Source organism: Jatropha curcas, chromosome 7 (genome assembly GCF_041381405.1).
Source record: "Jatropha curcas cultivar XTBG-Jc1 chromosome 7, XTBG_Jcur_1.0, whole genome shotgun sequence".
Classification (NCBI taxonomy): Eukaryota; Viridiplantae; Streptophyta; class Magnoliopsida; order Malpighiales; family Euphorbiaceae; genus Jatropha; species Jatropha curcas.
The window spans coordinates 25,203,395-25,224,295 of NC_143157.1; the positions used below are offsets into that span (position 1 = coordinate 25,203,395).

Consider the following 20,901-nt stretch of genomic DNA (forward strand, 5'->3'; position numbering starts at 1 on the left):
AGATACTAGGACATAGAGGAGCAACTCCATTATTGACCAACTACAGTGAATAATCGTGTTTCACACGTTAGGAGAAGACATTCAATCCTTATCTGCAATTTCAGATAAGGTTCCGATTCTAGTTTTTTAACCGTTTGGACAGTTTTCTGATCCATTTTCTAGGTGATTCGTATAATTTTAAAATAAAAAAATTTTAACTTGCATAAATATTCTTAATATAACTAAATATTATATAATCATTAGTAATTATTAGAAGAGTTAATTTAGAAATTTTAATAAAAAATTTTGAAAAAAAAATATTGAAACCACTGATTCTAACTGATTGTCAAAATCTTCCATTTCGATCGGTTCATTGTTTTAAAAAATTTAGAATCGGAATCAAACTGCAACCTCCCATGTTCCAATTCTATAAGGTTTTGATTTCGATTTTTGTTTCAACTGATTCCGAACTAACAATTCCTGTTCAAAAAATGAGTACAGCGACCCCTAATTCAGTAGGTATATAAACATAAAACAATCAGGACCAAAATTAGATACTTTCCTTTTGGAAACGTAGGAACAAGCAAATGGGTAGTGAACTCAATCTAAGTCTATATAATATAAAGAAAAAATTGATAAACGACTATGATAGATCCGTTTCATACCTTTCTCACACGCACGAAGACACAAATTTATTTTATTTTAATGTATTAACTCTTATTCTCAAAAAAAAAAAAAAAAAAAAGAATGATTTCAAGATGCTAAAAAGATTAAAGATGAAAACATAAAATGTTCAATTATTCAACAACCATAATGTAAAAATAATATTCTAGCAGAGGGAGATACAACTTAATTAAATAAAGTGAGGTCTAAGGTTTATATATATTTAAAAATATTATCTATAATGTATGAGGGATTCAAAAGAATTGCCATGGAAGCATTATAAATTCCTTTTCAAAGTTATATGCACATAACATTATAAATTATCATATTCTCTTTTCAAAAGTTGGAAGAGAAGGAATCTTTATTATTATTATTATTATTATTATTATCATTATTAAGCAGCCATTATCAATTTGGCCTTTTAATATAAAAATATTAAATATATGTATCAAATTATTTTCATTACTGTTTTTTTGTCGCATCAAAGTAAATTATTATTTTTCGATAAATATCTCCATAGAAATATTTTATTCTTCTAAACCCTTTGCCAGTTCGCAATTATTACAGTTATACTGAAACGACGTCATCTTCTTCAATCCAATTCTAATAAGCTAGTAAGCGTTTTGTTGTGGGACAAGTCACAACTTTGACGCGTAACAGTGACAGACAGACAACGTGACGTTAGTGATGACGTGTGGAGTCACCACATTGATTTTAATATTTGAAAGACACGAAAAAGGTAAGATAAATTTGACCGTCTAGGTATTGGTTACCGTGAAGTTATACGCCGCCGTTGAATTCTTTGAACGGAAGCACTTATGTAATTGATTACGTCTTGGAACAGTTAGGGATGGTAACTGCCAAAAAAGCACCTGATCCCTGCTTCCACAATCAACTCTGCCAACATCGGTCCAACTGAGCACTAAACTCTGCCCAAATCTGAACTTGCAGGGCTGAAAAAAGAGAGCCAAACATATTGTTGTGGCTGGGTTAGATTCTTCGGTTACGAGTCCGGTTTTTTATGTTAATGTGCAGAATCGCAAGTTGGATAATCATCTTGGCAAAAGTATTTGATAAATATTGTGATTAGAAAGGGTATTCATGGTTAGATTTGATTCGGTTCAGAAGATTTTTCCTAATCAAATCATAAAAGTATTCAAATCAAATAAATTTGTAAATGAATTTGATTTAATTCGACTCTCGAGCGGTTTGGAAGAAGAAAAACCAAAGTTTTTATTGTTGTTGTTATTTAGATCTTGCTCAATATTTGAACTTAGTTCCTCAATTTCATCTAAAACAAATAAAAAAAAGAGAAATTAATACTTTCAATTAATTCTTACATTACGTATAAAATTAACTGCATTTAATTATCTTGTGCATTTTTTTTTTTTTTGAAATTTTGCAACATTTGTTCTTACAATTTAATTTTAAAGAGCTATTCTTCAATCAATTTTGTATATAAACATGTAAGAAATTTATGGCTTTAAAGTTTAAAATTAAATACAATTAATATAATTAATTACTTTAACACTTATGTATTATAATAAGTAAAAAATATTATGAACAATATTTATTACATTATTTATTAATATTTATATTTCTTGTTTGGTAGTTCTGACTACCAAAACATAAATAAAACCCACCGTTTAGTTTTTTAAAATTTAAAATAAAATTAAAATACTATATTTATTTCATAGTACTCGTGATGTTTGGAATTTCACGTCCTTTGAAAAAATCATTAAATTTATTTAAATTATAATAAATTATTGAATAAATTGACTATATTAGTCTTAATTTAATACTCCTATATCTAAACACCAAATAATTATTGATCGTATACAAGGGTAAATATGAAAAAAAATTATTATTCTTTGAAATTACAAATATGACAAGTATTTTAAAATAAACTATTTTCTCAAATGTGACAAATATTATGAAACGGTGGTAGTATCAATTTTAAGTTTGCATCAATTTGGTTGGATTGAAATTATTTGGAGCATAAATTAAAGTTCTAATCCTTTAATTATTAGCATCTAGTTGACGACATTATGGTTATCCCAATTGTCAAAGGAAATTATTTGAAAACGTATTTTCACTCTTTTGATCATTTGTTTTATTAATATTTTATCAAAGATTAACATGAGTAATATTTTATAATTTTTTCTCTCAAACTCTGAACATTAATATAACAATTGTGTTACCAAACACTATAAATAATAGATTTATTAAAATATTAAATATTATATGAAACATTGTTGTCGAACACAGCTTAAATAAAAAAAAAATCAATTTCATCCTAAAAATGAAAATTAAACTATACTTCAACGAACTATTTATGTGGCTATGTATATATATAAAATAAGTTTATGCTAGATAGAAATTAGAAGCGAGAAGATTTATGGTACCTTTGGGGAAAACAAGTGGTGGCCCCCTTCATTAGTCGACATGGAGTGGTCGAAACGCCGCATCTCAAGTTGTCAAGTTGTCAATATAAAAATGCAGTTACGCTGTTTGGACGGCTGATATTCAATCAGAAAATTAATTAAGCAGTAGTATATTATTAGGATGATTAAGGAATAAAGCGCAGTGTTAATGGGAACTTGGAGATAAAAGAAAGAGATTTGGTAATACTGAAACTTGAAAGTCAGCCACACAAAGTGAACCCAAATTTGTATTTGGTAGGACCCAGCAATCAAATGTCTCTTTTGCCTCTTCGAATTGCTGAATGTCTAGAGTTCTTCACGTATGTTCGAGCTCGTGAAGGTCAAAATCTCCTAAACTTTAAAGTGGCTTGATTGTTGTTATTTGCTTTTTTTTTTTTTTTTTTTTAGTGAAAAACGGTGAGTTTGAATTCTTTTGATTATAAAATTTATAATTAATTTAATAAAATTTAAAAAATATCATTTTTATATTTTTATAATATTATTTTGATCTATTAAACTTTTTAATGATGCATATATAAAAGAAAACGGAAAAAAAAAATGAGTCAAAGATTATTTTTCAATAAAACTTAAATGTATCTCTCAAATATTTATAATAGTAGCCCTTATCGTAATTTTTAATTTTTATATGCTTTTTAAAATATGAAGTTTCTATAATTTTAAATATTTGTATAGTTAATAAATTAAAATATTAATATTTTTAATAATTAAATAATAAAAAATAAGTTATTTGAAAAAATATTTTTTAAATATTTTTTTAAAAAAATATTTTATAAGAAACAAATGGAGGTGAAATGAACTTTTGAATTACTACATTAGATGAGTAAAAGACAAGATTTGTCAAATCAAAAGCCAGCTCGAGAATCTAAATTAATCTAAATTGATTTCTTCCAACATAGGCATAGCCAATATTCTTTTTCTTCTACAAGAAAATATCTATTTTACGATTGGGATAGAGAAGTCATAAAAATGACAATTTTGTCAAAACCGAAGTGGTATAGTTATGAGAGATATAGAGACAACCACAAGCAGTGAAGATCTTGAACCATACACTTTTCCATCTATTGCCACTTTATTACAATGTTTTCCTTCAAGTAATGATGCCAATGTATAGTAGCCAACTAGCTATAGTTAGTGTTTTATTAATGCACATCAAGAAGAGAGTATCCTATTTGTAATAAGATTGGCTCCTACGTCCTTTCGCGGTACACGAAAACGAATTAGTACAAACCCACCCATCCATTGCATATTTGCTTATGTACTATAAGTGCTTGGTTGTATATTTTTGTCGAGATCGCGTGTAACCTTACCCAATTCCGGATTAGTATAATATTGTCCGCTTTGGGTTAAACCCTCATGAATTTATTTTTGGACACCTTCCAAAAGGCCTCATACTAATGAGTTGGGTTGAACCATTATATTTTGATTCCTCTTCTCATTTTTATTCGGTGTTGAACTTGGGAGGTTATCCCAACAATTTTATAGCTCTATTTCATTGACTTGTTTGTATCCTACCACATGATGGCACTGTCCTCAGCTAATTATCATTCGACAATTCAGTCCTTAATTAACTTGATTGATTTAATCAAACACTTACTTTTTTTCAAGCAAATATATAATTTACAGCTCAATCTGTAAATTCACATCGATCAGTATAATTTTTTTTTTAAATTTAGTTTAGTGAAGAAGGTTATAAAAAAAGATATTTGAAGAAAAACTCTATGTTGACTAATCTGACTAATATTGAACTTAGTAAAATGAAATAGTTGAATAATTGAAAAATGAGATTATTTAGGAATACAAATTGAATGTTAAGATTATGCTATTGAATTTCTAGTAGTAGATACATAATAAAAAACTTTTAGTTGATTATTTTCAAATTCCTTACAACTTATCTAGATTAAATATTAATATCAACATAAACTTTAATATAGGCATTTAGTAACATTAATATCAAGATAAACTTTTATCTTCTAAATACATGAATTTTAATTAATACATAATTATCTATATATTTAATACATAAATAAAAAATATCACCGCTATCATTTAACAATTATACTATGTAGAATTTTGATTAGCAATTCTTGGAATATGTAGATCCACTCAGGATTAAAAGCTTTCTTTTTTTATGTATATAATTCTTAATTTACTAGTCATTTTTAGCACCAAATAATGTTTTTTTTTTTCTCAAATTTGTCTGCTAAGATAAAATGTACATGATTACAACAAAAATAATTTTTTAAGTTGAACAAAGATCTTAGTGTTGTCATCTCATAGGTTATGTTTAGGATTTAGAAAGGGAAACCCAAAGCCAATCTTTTACAAGAAAAAAGTGCATAATGTGGATATAGGAATCTTTTGGGAGGGACCTTTATAAACCATTCAATTTAAAAAGATATTAAGAAAGAAGATGCTGTAGAATATTCTATAATATTATAATTCCCCTAGTTTGAAAATTTAAGCATATTCAAGTTTCAACACTCAAATGTCCATGTTTGATTATCTCCCTGTAATTTCTATGATTCCTAATTCTATTTACATATGAGTTCATATTGCTCCTATTGAGTTGGACTGTCTTATCATATATTTTATGGTAATTTATAATTGTTAAATTCGCTTAATCACAAAATATAGCTAAATTTGTAGTATTTAATATTTAAAAAAATAAAAAATAAAAACATATGCATCCTAAGGGGGGAAAAAAAAATTATAAATGCAGTGGCCGCCATCATTAGCTATTAGCTAAAATGGATCTATATAACTGAAAGGCAGACAAAGGAAATCATTTCACTAGGTCAGCAATTTGGAATAATTTATTCCGTCACATTTATATTTTTTCTTTTCTTTTCGCTTTTTTTCCATAATACCTTGTAATAATTCGAATAAATAATTAATATTAGTTAAATTTATGAGATAAAAAAGAAAAAAAATTTGAAAATTAATTTAAAAAACTCACTATACTAATTATTCATCCTATTTTAAAAATTTCAAGGTTAATAATATACAATATCTAAAGGCTTTAATAATAAAAAATAGAAAAACTTATTGTTAAACTAATTTAACTATCTTTTTTGTAAAACTATGTGACATACTGCAGCTTTATATCGGTGATTGGTATTGTACATTGCAAAACAAACTCTCAGTATTTTTTTTATTTGTTGGGAGGCTATATAATTGGGGTAGTTCTCTACTTAACTTGCTTAAACGGCGAAAACTCTTATGGTCAAAACGATACAACTCGAGACTTCTCACTCCTCTTATAAGTGAGAAGGACAAGGCGAAAAAATACATATATGTATTTTAAATATTATAAGAATGTATATATATATATATAAAATTATAAGTGTACAAACCAAGTAAATATCAACAATCACCTACAAAAGACCAAATCATGATTTCAAACTAATTAAAATTATGATTTGGAATTGATTTGAGCGGTTCCTCATGGTTTATGAATACCCCTAGACTGTTAGAGATACAGTAATACAACTAAGAATAATAGAGAGAGTGAAACTCTCCTGAAAGTGAGATATGAATCGGTTTTAGGCAACATTTGGCCCACTTACTGTTATCGGGTTGGATTGTTGTATGTGGCAAGACGATGGAGAGGCACTGAAAATGAAATTTTCAATAATGGAAGAGATCGATCAAGGGGTCTGCCGTCTACATGAAATGAAACCCAGCCGACCACCTACAGAAGAAGAGTCAGCCGACTTTGACTTTCCCACCACATTCCTTCACATTTCAGAGTTCATAATGGACACAATTTGCCAACTTGGACATGCCCAGTAGGCTGTAACTTGGCCAGAAGATTCTAAAATGTGTTAAATGTATACATTGCATTGGTGAATTTATTGTTTGTCTTTCCGGTTGTAAAAGCTACCTAATAAAGAAAATATTTGATTTCAACGGATGATTTTGAATGGAAAAGAAAAAGTATAGAAAGGGACAGTTTATAAATCTCGAAACGGAATTAGTCTCGGTAACCATTAAGAGTGGAAATACTCAGAAAAAAAAAGCCTAAATTGTATATTTCTTAGCCTTTTAAGCTACTGAACCCAATTAAATTCAGAAAATGAGTGTCTGAAATCTCTCCTGAATGCAGCTCTGCGTGATCTGAAATTTGATACAAACAGCTTCTTCCACTTAACATGTAGCAATTAATTATATTATCAATATTCTTGAAATGGAAAAATATCCTGTCATTACCATAGAGGGGAAAAAACAGCAATAGCAACATGAAAGGGAGGGGATCAAAACTATAGCATTCATGTTGCAATTTGTAAATTGCACCCAAGAAGACATAGAGAAGCTCTATATGACTCTTTCAATTCTAAAATCCGACTAGCATTAGTTGCTTTTCACATGAAACCTAGTTTACAGTTCATCCAACCATATTACTATGCCTGAAACATCTCCAAGGACAAGGCAGACGAGTTTCCTGATCTTGTTCAAGCAACACCTCCCCAAGCTTGAATGAAGTAGCAATTTTCCCTAGCTCGCTCTTCTTGGAGTAAAAAGACCACCTAAAATAGACATTTTTCATTTCATAAGCCTCAAGAAAATTCAGGGCAAATAATAAGGTACCACTGACAAAAACAATATGCCACAAAATACGTTAGAACCATGAAATTGAAAGCAGAACTGCCAAACAATAATAATTTAAAAGAGGAAGTCAATTTTGATAATGTTACATAATTGTTAATCTCAGCATAAACAGGTCAAAGGCAATTCATGGCTCTTTGAGAAGGAAAGGAGATAGAGAAGGGCATGCATTAAGAGTGGATGTGATGTGCATTAATTTGAATTCAAAATAATACAACATATATAGAGGACCGACAATTGGAATAGGCATAATTTGAATGGAGACATTATATGTACTCTAGTCTCAGTCAACTTTGTAGTCTCCATAACATGCATGCATGCATACATATAAGTAGTTACATAAAACATCCAAAAAACCTATCTCAAGCAACTTGCAAAGAAGTTGTTAAGTGTTCCTCAAGTACTAGCTATGTATGCTTCATAAAATAGATTAACAATGGAAAAGAAAAGGCATGCTCAAAGCAGTATGAAAACATCAAGAAGTTTACCTATCTTAACATTACTTCTTTCAGAGTTTCACCTCCACATCAACCCCAGCAGGAAGGTCAAGTTGCATTAAAGAATCTATTGTCTGAGCAGTTGGGTAGAGAATGTCTATTAGGCGTTGGTGGGTCCTGATCTCAAAATGGAATCTTGCATCCTTGTGCACATGGGGGGATTTTAGAACACAGTAAATACGTTTCTTTGTCGGTAATGGCACAGGACCCATAGTCTTTGCATTGGTATTCCTAGCAGCATCCATTATCTGCTTGCAGGAGTCCTCAATCAGGGGCACCCAGTAAGATCTTAGTTTGATTCTAATTTTCTGCTTCGGAGCCAGCTAAAAGGAGAAATAATAGCAAAACAAAATAAAAAGTTTCGTCCAAATATATCAATTAGAAAAGTAAATAGATAGTTGAAATCGTCTAGATGAAAAAAAGATACTATGATTATTAAGAATCAGAATGGTGTTGTCAAATATCATTGTAATAGTGCTGTAAGGTCTGCAGCTGTTGATTTGGCCACCAGAAAACCATATTTCATAATTACACAATGATATCTACTATAACCTGCCCCATAAAATATGATGAATCCATGATCATTGAAAAAACAGTTCCAGCCTTTTATCAGCAACTAAAAACACTCCAAACTCTGCAAGCCAAGCCATTTGCCATGGTTGGATCCGTACATTTTGAGTTTTCCATATCCTTTCAAATTAAAGTTACAAAGTCTTGGCACAAAAATGGACCATGGCAAGCTATGATTACTTGAAAGGAAGTCCTTTCCAGTAAAAGGACACTGAAGAAGCACAGAAAGGCAATCAACTAACCCATATCAGATAATAATGACCAACAGCAGACTCGATGATCAAAACTTAGAAAAAAAATTGGAAATCTATCTAGATTATGGCCTACAATCAAGAAAATCAGGCAATTTCCAAGGTTTAGTGAACTATCTTATATGCAAAACCACTATGCATCCATAGTTCTGAAGAATTGTATTGCATACAAATCAAAAAACTTCTGTAGAAAGGTACGCAAGCACATGAATCTGACAAGTATGTGTTGGTCTAAGGTAACAAAAATTACGAGAATAGCTTTTTATAATTTGCATGCTTACAACTACAGACAGAACTAAGTAGAGGCTTGGGGGGTCCAACATTAGTTTTTTCACCCATATACTTTAAGCATAATATACCTATTAATATACATATCATATCCCCTACGATATGTCATGAGGAATATACCTTATCTGCATCTGCTCCAATGCTGAGTGATGGAGAACTAGGAGTCTCAGAATCTCCAATCTGTAGATACACAAAATTAACAAGAGAATAAATTACAGTAATTAGTTTCTATTCGTTCCCCAAATTTTCTTGGCAGCCAAACAGAATATTGGCATAAAATTGAGAAAAATGTAACTAACTATTAATGAGAACCAATATACAATTTGAGCAGGAAACGAAAGAAAAAGAATAACTTAAGATGAAAATTCAACAATTGAGACAGCCAGCAAGAAATTTACCTTATTCTCTTACATTTTCCCATATTTTCTCAAGAATCAAACACAAAACAAGTTAAAGAAAGAGAAACAGACCTGAAAAGTATCAGGGTCAGATTCATCAACGGTTTCTGGGGGTGTTTCCAGAGGTTCTGCAGAATCCAAGGTCTCAGGGACAGCCAAAACCCTAATTGTTGAAGATGAGATTTTTAGAAGGCTAAAAACACTGTTAGCAGAATTGGAAAATGATGAAGAAGAAGAAGAAGAAGAAGAAAAGAGCTTTGTTTGTGTTGGTTGTTTAGAAGCAAATGAAGAAGAAGTTGCAAGAGAAGGGATTAGCGTAGTAGTAATTGAAGATATCGCCATTTTCAATTTCCTCTTCCTCTCGTTCTTCCTGAGAGTCTCTTTCTACTACTGCTCCTGCAACCCCTTCGATTCAGTTGGATTATCCAATTATTTTTCAATTTTAAAAAAATAACATTTTGTGAATTGGGTCTTGGCAGCTCCTTAGGCCCAAATTCAGTATCACTATATGGACCTTGTTTGGATGGGCTTTATAAGATGAGATGGTCTAGGCCCCAAATTAATAGAACCAAAATAAATAAATATTTAATGTAGTAAAAGCTATTATAAACCGAATTTCAAAATCTCAATAATTAATCTAGAAGTAACTGACTGTTATCAAATTTTCAATAATTTTGTTGGAAAATATTTATTTCTACTCAGACAGGAAAATATCATATACAATGAGATTTAGTTTTAAGGTACTTTAATTACTTTTAAAATTGAAATATTATGAACTCAAATTTTAAATGAAATTTAATATATAAAAAAAATTCTTATTATATACTTAAATTTGTTTTTTTCTTAATTTATAGTTAATATCCAAAATAATAATTGAATTACAAGAAATACTAGGAGATTCATGAAAGATATATACACCGTTCATTTCTATATCAAGAATTAAAGATATTAATAAAAATTCATTTACATATATACTGAAAGTAGTTGAAACTACTTAATTTGAAAATTCATAAATCCAGTTACCTACTTACTTTTTAATGTCTCATATATTCATAGTATTGAATTGAAAGATAAGTCATATGTTTATGTTTCTACTTCAAGTGATAGTTTGTTTAGAACAATTACTATTGAAGTGAAGATTTTATAATATATATTATTGAATTGCATGTCATTAATCATATATAGATTTTTAAATTGGAAGGTTACGGCTGTGTTCGGCAACAATTTTTTGTCAAAATGCTAGATTATGATGTTCAGTAACATAGCATTTTTTAAAAAGTTAAAACAATTAAATGCTACTAAAACAACTAATATTTAAGAACTACCAAAAGAGCTAATTTTGACAAACAGACCCTACATCCTATTACTTAAATTTTTACCAATAAATGACAATTGACTGAAGCAAAATAGCTCGGTAATGAATTATAATTCTTTTAAAATGCTAATACAAATTCTTTTTTCCTTTGAATAATTAATTTAATGGTTTTAGATTATCCACAACAGAAATTAATTAATTTATCAAACAAACAAACACATCACAATGGAATTTAATTGTCTTCTAAAAGAAGTCCTTTAATTTGGGATATAAGGCAGTTACCTAATAATTGATAAATGGTTAACTTGATTATGCTAAATGCTCCGTTGTATGCCAACTCTCGTGACAATGGATTTTCACCCTTTAAATACACTAATCACATTTGAAAAAGTAAACACAATCTAATAGACATTTCCAATTTTTTCATTGTCAGTTTCAGCTACAAGCAAAAGAATAACCGCTATTTTACTTCACATTTCTCTTAACTACCCATCAACAAACACCTTTTCATCTACTTAACATAATAAACACTATCCATTAAAGCACAAATCTTTCTTCTGAACTTAGCAAAACTTTCATGACTGACCTTCCCTTTCTGTTTCCCATTTCTTTAAATGCTATGATAATCATCAAACTCTAGCTAATGATATTTTTTGTTCTTGTCCTTGCATTCATTTTACCACCACCGCATGCTCTTTGCTGCTTCTAGTTAGTGTCATTATTTCAAGTTCTTAAGTACTAGAAAGGCATATGCTACTACACATTATAGAACGCTCCCCTTATTTAATGAACTCACACCCTTTCAACTCCAATAAGAACTTGTAACTCTCAAAACAAAAAGAAGGTGGCAAACGAAAAGGCTTCTTTGATACTAAAAAAATAGGGACACCCAGATGCTTTGTACGATGGAAATGTCTGTTCTTGGCGTTTTAATGGCGGTTTTCATTTCCTTTTTTTGTTTCTGTCAAATGGGTTTTTCTCAAAGTGAAGCTTATGTAAAGGGTTTTATTAGTTGGGATGATATGAAAGTGGATGGAGAAGATAGAGCACGATTGAGTTATAGAGATAGTTATAATAGAAGCAGAATCATTGTTGTTGACAAAAATGGTGGAGGTGATTCATTAACTGTTCAAGGTGCTATAGACATGGTGCCTGAATATAACACACAAAGAGTGAAAATTTACATTCTTCCAGGAATTTACAGGTTTGTATTTACATACGTCAAAATGTAATTTTTATTTTCCTCTTTGTTTGAAGTTAACAGAATCGGGAAATTCAGATTTTTCAAAGTTTCCACCTTTTTGCAGTTGTGTTTGCTGTTTTTTAAAGTGGACACAAAAATTTAGCTACGTGGTCATTTTGAGGTAGTTACAAGCTTAGGAGGGTGACTGTCACCTTTTTATGGTTATTGACATTTCATCAATTGATCTATTGAAAAATTATGCAGAGAGAAAGTTCATATACCAAGTAGCAAGCCATATATTTCCTTCATTGGAAATGAAAACCAAATTTCTGATACAATAATTTCTTGGAACAACAAAGCTTCTGATATAGATAGCAATGGAGTTGCACTGGGAACCTATAGATCAGCATCAGTGGCTATAGAATCTGATTACTTTTGTGCCACTGGAATCACTTTTGAGGTAATGAATTGAAATAATATAATATATAAATTTGGTATTGAATTGAAAATTCTATAATTTTTTAGGTATATTTTGGATTTTGACGGTTGTTAATGGCAGAATACAGTAGTAGCAGTACCTGGAGGATATGGAATGCAGGCAGTAGCATTAAGGGTTTCTGGTGACAAGGCATTTTTTTATAGGGTTAAAATATTGGGGACACAGGACACCCTATTGGATGAGACTGGTTCACATTACTTCTATCAATGTCACATTCAAGGAAGTGTTGATTTCATATTTGGTAGAGGAAAATCACTCTTTGAGGTTGTAGAGCTTTTTTATCTTTTCCTTTCTTTTTTTTCTTTTTTCCTTTTAAAATTGTGCAATATTGAGGTTGATTTTCTTGAACCAGGATTGTGTACTTCAATCAATTGCTAGAAGATCAGGTGCAATTGCAGCTCACCATAGGGACTTCCCGGATGATGATTCGGGTTTCTCCTTCGTAAACTGTGTTATCAATGGAACTGGAAAAATTCTTCTGGGAAGAGCTTGGGGAAACTATTCAAGAGCAATATATTCATACTGTTATATAGATAATATTATAACTCCTTCAGGATGGAGTGATTGGAACTATCCAGACAGGCAAAAGTATAATAGAACTCTTTAAAGCCTTGAAAATAATAAAAAAAGATTATAAATTAAAGATTTAAAGCAATTATTTTAACTGAAAGTTGTAATATCTGCATATTTGCAGGACTGTGGTTTTTGGGGAATACATGTGCAGTGGAAGAGGAGCAGATACAAGAGGTAGAGTTCCATGGTCAAAGACTTTCACTTACGAGGAAGTAAGGCCGTTCTTGGATATGCAATTCATAAATGGACATCAATGGCTCAGACTATAGTTTTTATTTATACATGTGTGTGTGTATGTATATAGTTTTCTTCCCTGTTAAACAAGATAGTCAATTTATTATTCTTTTCTAATTCTATAACATGCACAGGAGCAAAACATTGCAATGAGTTATATATGTAAAACTTGTGAATGCAAAATCAATTCCATTTAAAAAGCCAGATCTAGCACATGAAAGGAGTACAGAATATATAAGTAATTTTAATATTATGAGAGTACAAATTACAAGCAAGAAGCAAATCAAGTGAGAAACCACTTGGCAGATCTGACTCAATTAGGGGCTTCTTACTGAAGGAATTCAAATGCCAATGCCAATCCCAATTATCATTACCACAACAGTTACAACAGAAAATAAAAATACCTAATATGATTCCTGTACACCTATGAACACCAAACTCAGTTATGGCGCATTAAGTTTTTGAGAATCCTCATGTTAAATATTTACAGACACTCTTTCTAGTGACCACCAAATGAAACCTATCTGTATTAGTATCATCACAACAATCATGAGCTAATGCGATACAAGCCTGCTTCAAACATCTCATGCTGTCACTTCCATGAGCTCCATAGCATTACAATTCTTATCAGAAGTATCGAACACCTCCATATCCATCTTGTCGTCATTTTTTTTAACACCATTATCAACCTCATCAACATCATTGTTACCTTGAACTTCATCTTTTTTATCATGAACGATGTTTATGTCACTACCACCATCCTCCTCGGCTTTGTTATCTGAAACTGGAGGCTTCCTATCATCATCACAGTCCATGTCTTCTGCAATGTTATCAGTACTGGTTAATGTAGCTATGTCGGGCTTTTTCTCTTCCATGTTATTGGGTACAGTGCTATTAGGAACTTCAGTGTTGAACATAGCAAAGTCATCAGGCTTCATGTCCTTGGCAACAGTTGAAGACATGGACATTTTTGAGTCTGGGCTAATGGATGTAGATATAGCTGAAAGTATGTCAGGTTTAGCCTGAATATCAATCCACTGGTTTCCCACCCAATCTCTGGAAGTTCTTGCGTCCTTTTTGTGTATGCTCAAGAAGAAGTTTTCACCTAGTACCACAGAAATTTATGGTACAAATAAGGGAACAGAGAAAATACAAAAAAGCATAGTAGAAAGGGATGAAAAAGCATACCAGGAAAATAAACTTGTAGCATATGATCATTGCTACTATCGATTCCAGTTACCACCCCTTCCCACCAGCCATCACTCCACCATGCATCGACTGCAGAGCCAATCTCAAGAGCAAGATCAGTTTGTTCATTTGCAGAAGGTGCCGGTCGAATTGTTGGACGGCCTGAGCGCCTCATGCCAAGTTTATCAGGCACCGCTAATTTGAAAGCTGGGATCCATTCCTACAAATTAGATACCAAGTGAAACTTCTTTTCCTAGAGAGTTTAGACCTCAAAAGAAAATTAGGAGATAAGATAGCAGGTAAATAATGTCACAGGCAAAGAGAATATTTGAGCTGAATCAGCTGGACTGCATTTCAATGCTGATGAATGGAACTAATTTTATGAAATTTCAGTGACTAAAAATGAATAAATAAAGATGCAGCAATGATAAAAACCTTAAGTGCCTAGAATTACAAGACATGCTTCTAAAATTTTGCATTTAACCTGATTTCCAAATCTTGGAAAATGTGATACCAGGTATGGGAATCATTTATTTTCATGATGAAAATTTCCAGAGCGACATAATCATTACTAGTCTTCTATAGAAGGATCAAGTGGAATGGAAAACTATTACAGGGAGTGCTTTATAATGTCTCACATACCTCAAGATTGCCATACTCATCTTCATCCCTTAAATCATCATATTGAACTTTTATCTGTTTTCGGGACACTTGCAAGACTGTACACCTAAACCAGCAGCCTCTTATACCACTATCTTGGCACAATAATTCAATCTTCTCATCAACTTTAAACAGTTGACTGCATCGAAGTTGGGATTCAACGTGCTTGAGGGGAAGCAATCTTTTGCCTGACATAGCATTTCTTAAGTTGAAATAAGAAGGCTCAAAAGTCATCATCCGGCTACCAGTAATTCCAACTCCTGAATGACCTGTCACCAATGTTTCACCCCCCCTACTTCTCCTGGTTCTCTTGGATCCCAACTTTACATTTTCATCTGGGCTCACTTCTTCATTTTCTTCACCAGCTAGGCCATGTTCCAGTGGATCAGCCCCAGGAAATGATTTGGAGTTCAAACAAGAGAGAATTGGTTGATCAAAGTAACCACGTAATTTACTCAAGTCAAAAGGCTTCACCTTATTGCTTCTGAACTGCCTAAAGCACAAACGTATTCTAGTTGATAAAGCATTAGGAAAAGAAGCCAAGCATTCCTCATAATGCTCACGTGTTAAAACTATAGCAGGACCATCAACACATTCTGCACTTATGACCTGCGAATAAGGAGTGATGAAAACTTCTTTTGGATGTGCGTTTCTTAGAGGAACTACGCCCTTCACTTCCTGGTTATGATGAAACCACCTCACTTTGACTTTCTTCTGTCCTCTCTTGTCTTCATACATGTCTTCCAAATAAGCAAGGTAATGGTTCTCTTCTTTAGCCATGACAAAAACAAAGGATTGGATCTGTAATTCACATAAGAAGAAAAATGTCACAGGATTATAATGTCAGTCAAATTGAATTGAAATGTAAATTATAGTGATTCTTTTGGCTAGATTGACGGCATGATAGTCAAATTTAATTTAGGATTATCTATTTGATTACTTTACTCTTGCCACAAATTAATTTATGAAATATTGCATATTACAATTTTCTGTACTAAGGAGACAAAGTTTGATCAAGCACAAAAATGTATTCATTTCTCACATTGAAAGTAGATATGACACCTTCTACTTTCCCTTTTTATTTAACCTAGATGCTTACCGCTATTGTAATCCCATTTCGACAGAATGCTGGGTAATGCTTGAGCTGCTTTCCACATGTCCATGCAATACCTGACCAGACAATGTCCGAATTATGTCCACTCAAGTTCCTAGAAAGACGGCCCTGCAACACATGGGTTGAATATACACCAGAGAATTATTAGAATGATAATAAAATAAATTAAAAAGCACAAAATAGTAATAATAATAATAATAATACAAGAAAAAGAAAAACAAGAGTGCTACATCCTGCATTTGGTACCTGTGGCTGATGAGAACCAAACCCATTGATGGAGTATTCAGGAGAGTCTAAAGGTTGCGCTAAATCATGTTTCGGTGATTCTGTCAAAATGATAATTCCATTTAATTTTTGCCGCAAGATCATAAACTAACTGTAAATTGGAAAATAGAACACTATTGGCCGCCTTTGCAAGTAGGTGCAAATGATTAATACTCTAAATATAGTTATTATAAAGCAAAAAGTAACAGACAGAATCTAGCAATAAATTAATTTCGCAAGGAGATGTAGACTTATAATGGCCTAAGAATTGCAAACAACTGAAGGTTAGAAAAGACAAAGCATTGTACAGGACCCAAGCTAATAACTGTAAAACTGCAAACTGAATACCGGCAATAGAGTTCCAAAGCGGCAAACCTTTAAACTAAATTGCTCTTAATAATCAATTATTACAGAAAGAAAGTTATTAACTTTGTAAGAAGCCCCATAAGATCCTCCTGAATATAATTGAAGAAAAACCTTAATTGCAGACACGTATACATAAACGAACAACCTATGCCGTTAATCAATGATTAAGTAAGTAAATCAGAATATAATGGACCAACTAAGATGCCAATTTCAAGCTTTGAGCTTAAGTAATGCCTGAAAACATGAAATGCCCTAAAATTTCTATTAGATATTAAACAACCAAGTAGTCTTCCTTTGTTGATAAATTATGGAACTCACATTATGGTGGCCACAATATTATAATTACAAATCAACAACTATGATTTAACATACTCAATTGCTAAGGCAACCTATAACTACATAGTGCATAGGAAAAGAAAATCAAAAGAAGAAATGCATACTGGACCGATCACCCTGCAGATGCTGCTTTGATAACATAGACGTAAGCCAATCCACAACCTCCCTTCTTGACCTCCATTTGAAACCAGCATGAATTGAATTTTCTGCACCATAAACCTGCACAAACTCCTCGGCAACAACATAGAACATGTGCCTAACACTCCTCTCAGTACCCACAACTGCAAGGACGGATTCCCCAGCAGAATCTTTTAGGAAATAGTGAACCACACGGTTCCCCCGCTCCTGAGAAATATATTGTTCTTTCCATTCAACGAAACAGTTACCATTTCCAGTCATGTTGACAGAAATCACCAAAAGAGATCTTACATAACAAAAGAAACCCACTAAACGGTCCTAATTACGTAGCCTACCAATTTCACTGAAATGGCAAAGGGTTAAAACTCCACTCATTGGATACCTAAACCGTTACAATTGTACAATCTTCAAACTAAGCTAGAATGTTGCTACAAATTACTGTCATAAAGAAGTTAGCAATAGCACACCCCATGATTTTTCTGCCAAAAGTGGAACAGCTAAAACAACAAAAAGTGGATTGTCATAAAATTTGACAAGATGCCAGAAACAAAATTAGATCAGAAACTCTAACCACTAGCTACAGATTCTCCATATAACAACTAACAAGTGAGACAAATTATCAAAGCCAACCAACCAACTAAGCCGTCATCAACTCACTTCCCCCAGCAACAGGTCAAAAGGAACTAATCAGTTAAAAATCCAATTAAACCACAAAGTACCGAGCAGTTATGATATTTGATAAACCCTAGAAGCCACTACCAAGCCTGAGCCTAAACTCAAAGAACTCTACCGAATAAGTAGGTGCTGGAGAAAACTGACCAGAAAAGAGAGAAATCTAAGCTTTGAAGATCTGAAAGCAGATCAGTAACCAAATCAAGAAAACTGAAATCCAAGCTTGAAAGAGCCAAGCAGCACCAAGATACGGCTTTGACCAAATCAACTAACAGAATCATCAAAAAAACGAAATGGGCAGCCCAGATTACAAAAGAAAATAAAAATATTAAGCAACAAAAATGAATTCCAAGAGGTCTTTATTATAGCAATTGTGATGGTGACGGTGACGGTGACGGTGACGGTGGCGGTGAAATGTTCAAGAAATTGGTTTCAGTAGCAGGCTGTGCGGCTTCTCTAGTGGGCAATGAAAGCGCGATGAAGGTAAGAGAGAACGAAGGGAACATGTGGAGGTGGAAGAAAGAATAAAGAAAGAGGCCATTTTTATGAGAGTGGTTTGGGAGGTGTTGCAGGGGTTTGGCATGCAAGCAGAAGCGGGTGATGATTAATAAGAGAGAGAAAGGAGGTGAGGCGAGGTGTGGCGTGGTGAGGTGAGGTGAGGGTTGAGGAAAATAAAGTATACAAGTTTGGTGAAATGAATGATGATTATTATTACTTGGATAGGCTTCACAACAAAACAACAATTCTTGTGGGCCTCGGTCCATTTCCTGTTTGGATAGGATTTTTAGGTCCATGGGCCTTCCCTTCAAGTTTAAACAGGGATTTTTCTCTCTCGTTTTTTTTCCCCTTACTTGTTGGTTCCTTCCAATCATTACAATTTTTTTAAATTAAAATCCAATTTCTTAAAAAATCTAACTATTGAGTGGTATTATTTTGTTTTGATAGAAAAAAGAGGCGAAAACACCTTAGATACAGAATCTAAAATATGCTTCACCGTTAGCTTCACGAACAATCCAAAAATGAAGCTTGAAAAATAATCAATAGGAAGCGTTTTATCTCATTTTATGAATTTATTCGATGTGAAATGTGTTAATTAGATAAATCTACTTTTCGATATGGTGAAAAACTTAAAAAATTCCTAAACTTGGAAACAACATTATTTGCTTTGCTATGGTTGGTGCTGTGAACACTTAAAATTGCCAAAGTCCTAATCCTTTTATCATTTTCCTCTTTATGTTTTTTCTTTACACCTTGGTCCAAATTTTTCACTGGATTAGGTGAAAATTTACTCTTATTCAATGATTCCAATTATAAAAGTGAATGATGTTGCTAAATAATATGGTAATTGAGAAATAACAGTGAATTTTAATTGATAAATATTTGAATTATTTGCAAGGTTATGAGACTTTAAATTCATATTTTCTAATCAAATTCTAATTAATAATGAAAAATAATGAGTAGAAGAAATTATCTAAGTCTACTGTACTGAAAAATATATATATATATATATAAAGAAAACTCATTTACCTGTTTAATTTGTGTTGTAGCTAACTAGTAAGTCAAAGTATTGGTGAGTTGGTGATCAGCTAAGTCAAATTGTCGATGTAGTTATAGAAAAATACTTGTCTATTGATACACGTCGTCTACCTAATTTAATATGAAGTGAATGATAACTAATTTTTGATATTTTTCATATTCTGTATCTATTTCCCTTCTCTTTCAAAATCTTCTTCTCAATTTTCTTTCTCTTTCTCACCTTCCAATCACTTGATTTAGGTCAAGACGTAATAATTTGGTGTAGCCCTTAAAATGATTTGGTTTGACGTAAAAGAAGTAATTATGTTTCTAATTTTGAAAAGGATCCTTTGGTTCTTTGATATCTTCTATATTGGGTCATTAGCTAAGTTTATGAATATATAATTGGGCCTTTTCTATGGATTTTTCAATGAAATAACCCAAATAACGTTTATGGGCTTTATTCTGGATTAATTGGGCTTTTGTGTTCATGAGCCTGATTTTCTACGTAATCTTCTCGTCGTTAGACACAAATTTTATTTCATTATATAATTTTTATCTTAGTCTAGTTACAGTTTAGCTTGAGGAAGTAATTCTGCAATATTTTCTCCTTTGCGTAGCTAAGAATTGATAGTGTCTCTTTGCGAAACCACCGGAACAGTAATCCGGCTCGGAGCTTAGTCACAGTTAAGACTCTTTAGTCGGTGCATTTAATAGGGATCAAACTTGACAGCTCTCACCACGTGTTCAACCTGAATTACCAACTGAGCCACAACCGGTAAGTGAAATTATTTATTTAATTAAATTGCAAAAACATTCCTTAATTACTCTGATTCTGCCTGCATGATAAAGGGTCGTATATTTCGCCTATAAATAATGACCTTCTGGATTATATTGCACCGTAAAAGAACATTTAGAGCAAAAGAAACAAAGAAATTACAGTCATTAAGCCATGAAAAGAACTTCTGTGCAAAGAGCAGTAATGGCGATACTGATGGTCTCAACCATGCTACTCCAGGTCCAGGCTCAGGAAAATATTAATCCTCCCGTTCCAGGACTTCCTGCTCCTGAAACTCCTCCGGCGCCGTTGAATTGTCCCACTCAGTGTGCTTTGAAATATATGGAAAAGAGAAATTTCTTTTCCAGACT

At 32.2% G+C, this 20,901-nt stretch overlaps 3 protein-coding genes across 3 annotated transcripts; 1 reads left to right on the forward strand and 2 right to left on the reverse strand.

Moving 5' to 3' along the window:
- Nucleotides 1–7,223: 7,223 nt before the first annotated feature.
- LOC105633072 (Ribosomal protein S10p/S20e family protein) lies at nt 7,224–10,125 on the reverse strand. The gene is made up of 4 exons (XM_012215599.4): nt 9,768–10,125; nt 9,418–9,477; nt 8,180–8,511; nt 7,224–7,612 (listed from the first exon to the last, which is right to left on the reverse strand). The coding sequence occupies exons 1-3, from the start codon at nt 10,035–10,037 to the stop codon at nt 8,200–8,202; spliced, it is 642 nt and encodes a 213-aa protein (XP_012070989.1). The 5' UTR covers nt 10,038–10,125; the 3' UTR covers nt 7,224–7,612; nt 8,180–8,199.
- A 1,294-nt stretch (nt 10,126–11,419) lies between these two features.
- Nucleotides 11,420–14,049, forward strand: QRT1 (Pectin lyase-like superfamily protein). The gene is made up of 5 exons (XM_012215600.4): nt 11,420–12,214; nt 12,458–12,653; nt 12,753–12,956; nt 13,045–13,280; nt 13,387–14,049. The coding sequence occupies exons 1-5, from the start codon at nt 11,904–11,906 to the stop codon at nt 13,532–13,534; spliced, it is 1,095 nt and encodes a 364-aa protein (XP_012070990.2). The 5' UTR covers nt 11,420–11,903; the 3' UTR covers nt 13,535–14,049.
- Nucleotides 13,721–18,910, reverse strand: LOC105633074 (Agenet and bromo-adjacent homology (BAH) domain-containing protein). Its single transcript, XM_012215601.4, has 6 exons — nt 17,532–18,910; nt 16,708–16,787; nt 16,447–16,569; nt 15,330–16,148; nt 14,688–14,907; nt 13,721–14,604 (listed from the first exon to the last, which is right to left on the reverse strand). Exons 1-6 carry the CDS (start codon nt 17,824–17,826, stop codon nt 14,084–14,086), a joined length of 2,058 nt encoding a protein of 685 aa, XP_012070991.1. The 5' UTR covers nt 17,827–18,910; the 3' UTR covers nt 13,721–14,083.
- Nucleotides 18,911–20,901: the final 1,991 nt, after the last annotated feature.

Bases quoted from the DNA above. Each gene is read 5' to 3' on its own strand.
- LOC105633072 (XM_012215599.4), bottom strand. From the start codon at position 10,037: ATGGCGATATCTTCAATTACTACTACGCTAATCCCTTCTCTTGCAACT. The intron at 9,478-9,767 runs GTCTGTTTCTCT...GTGTATCTACAG, and splicing joins CTGACCCTGATACTTTTCAG to ATTGGAGATTCTGAGACTCC. The intron at 8,512-9,417 runs GTATATTCCTCA...TTCTCCTTTTAG, and splicing joins TTGGAGCAGATGCAGATAAG to CTGGCTCCGAAGCAGAAAAT.
- QRT1 (XM_012215600.4), top strand. From the start codon at position 11,904: ATGCTTTGTACGATGGAAATGTCTGTTCTTGGCGTTTTAATGGCGGTT. The intron at 12,215-12,457 runs GTTTGTATTTAC...AAAATTATGCAG, and splicing joins ATTCTTCCAGGAATTTACAG to AGAGAAAGTTCATATACCAA. The intron at 12,654-12,752 runs GTAATGAATTGA...TGTTAATGGCAG, and splicing joins CCACTGGAATCACTTTTGAG to AATACAGTAGTAGCAGTACC.
- LOC105633074 (XM_012215601.4), bottom strand. From the start codon at position 17,826: ATGACTGGAAATGGTAACTGTTTCGTTGAATGGAAAGAACAATATATT. The intron at 16,149-16,446 runs GTAAGCATCTAG...TGTGAATTACAG, and splicing joins GAAATGGGATTACAATAGCG to ATCCAATCCTTTGTTTTTGT. The intron at 14,908-15,329 runs GTATGTGAGACA...TCTAATTTGTAG, and splicing joins ATGAGTATGGCAATCTTGAG to GAATGGATCCCAGCTTTCAA.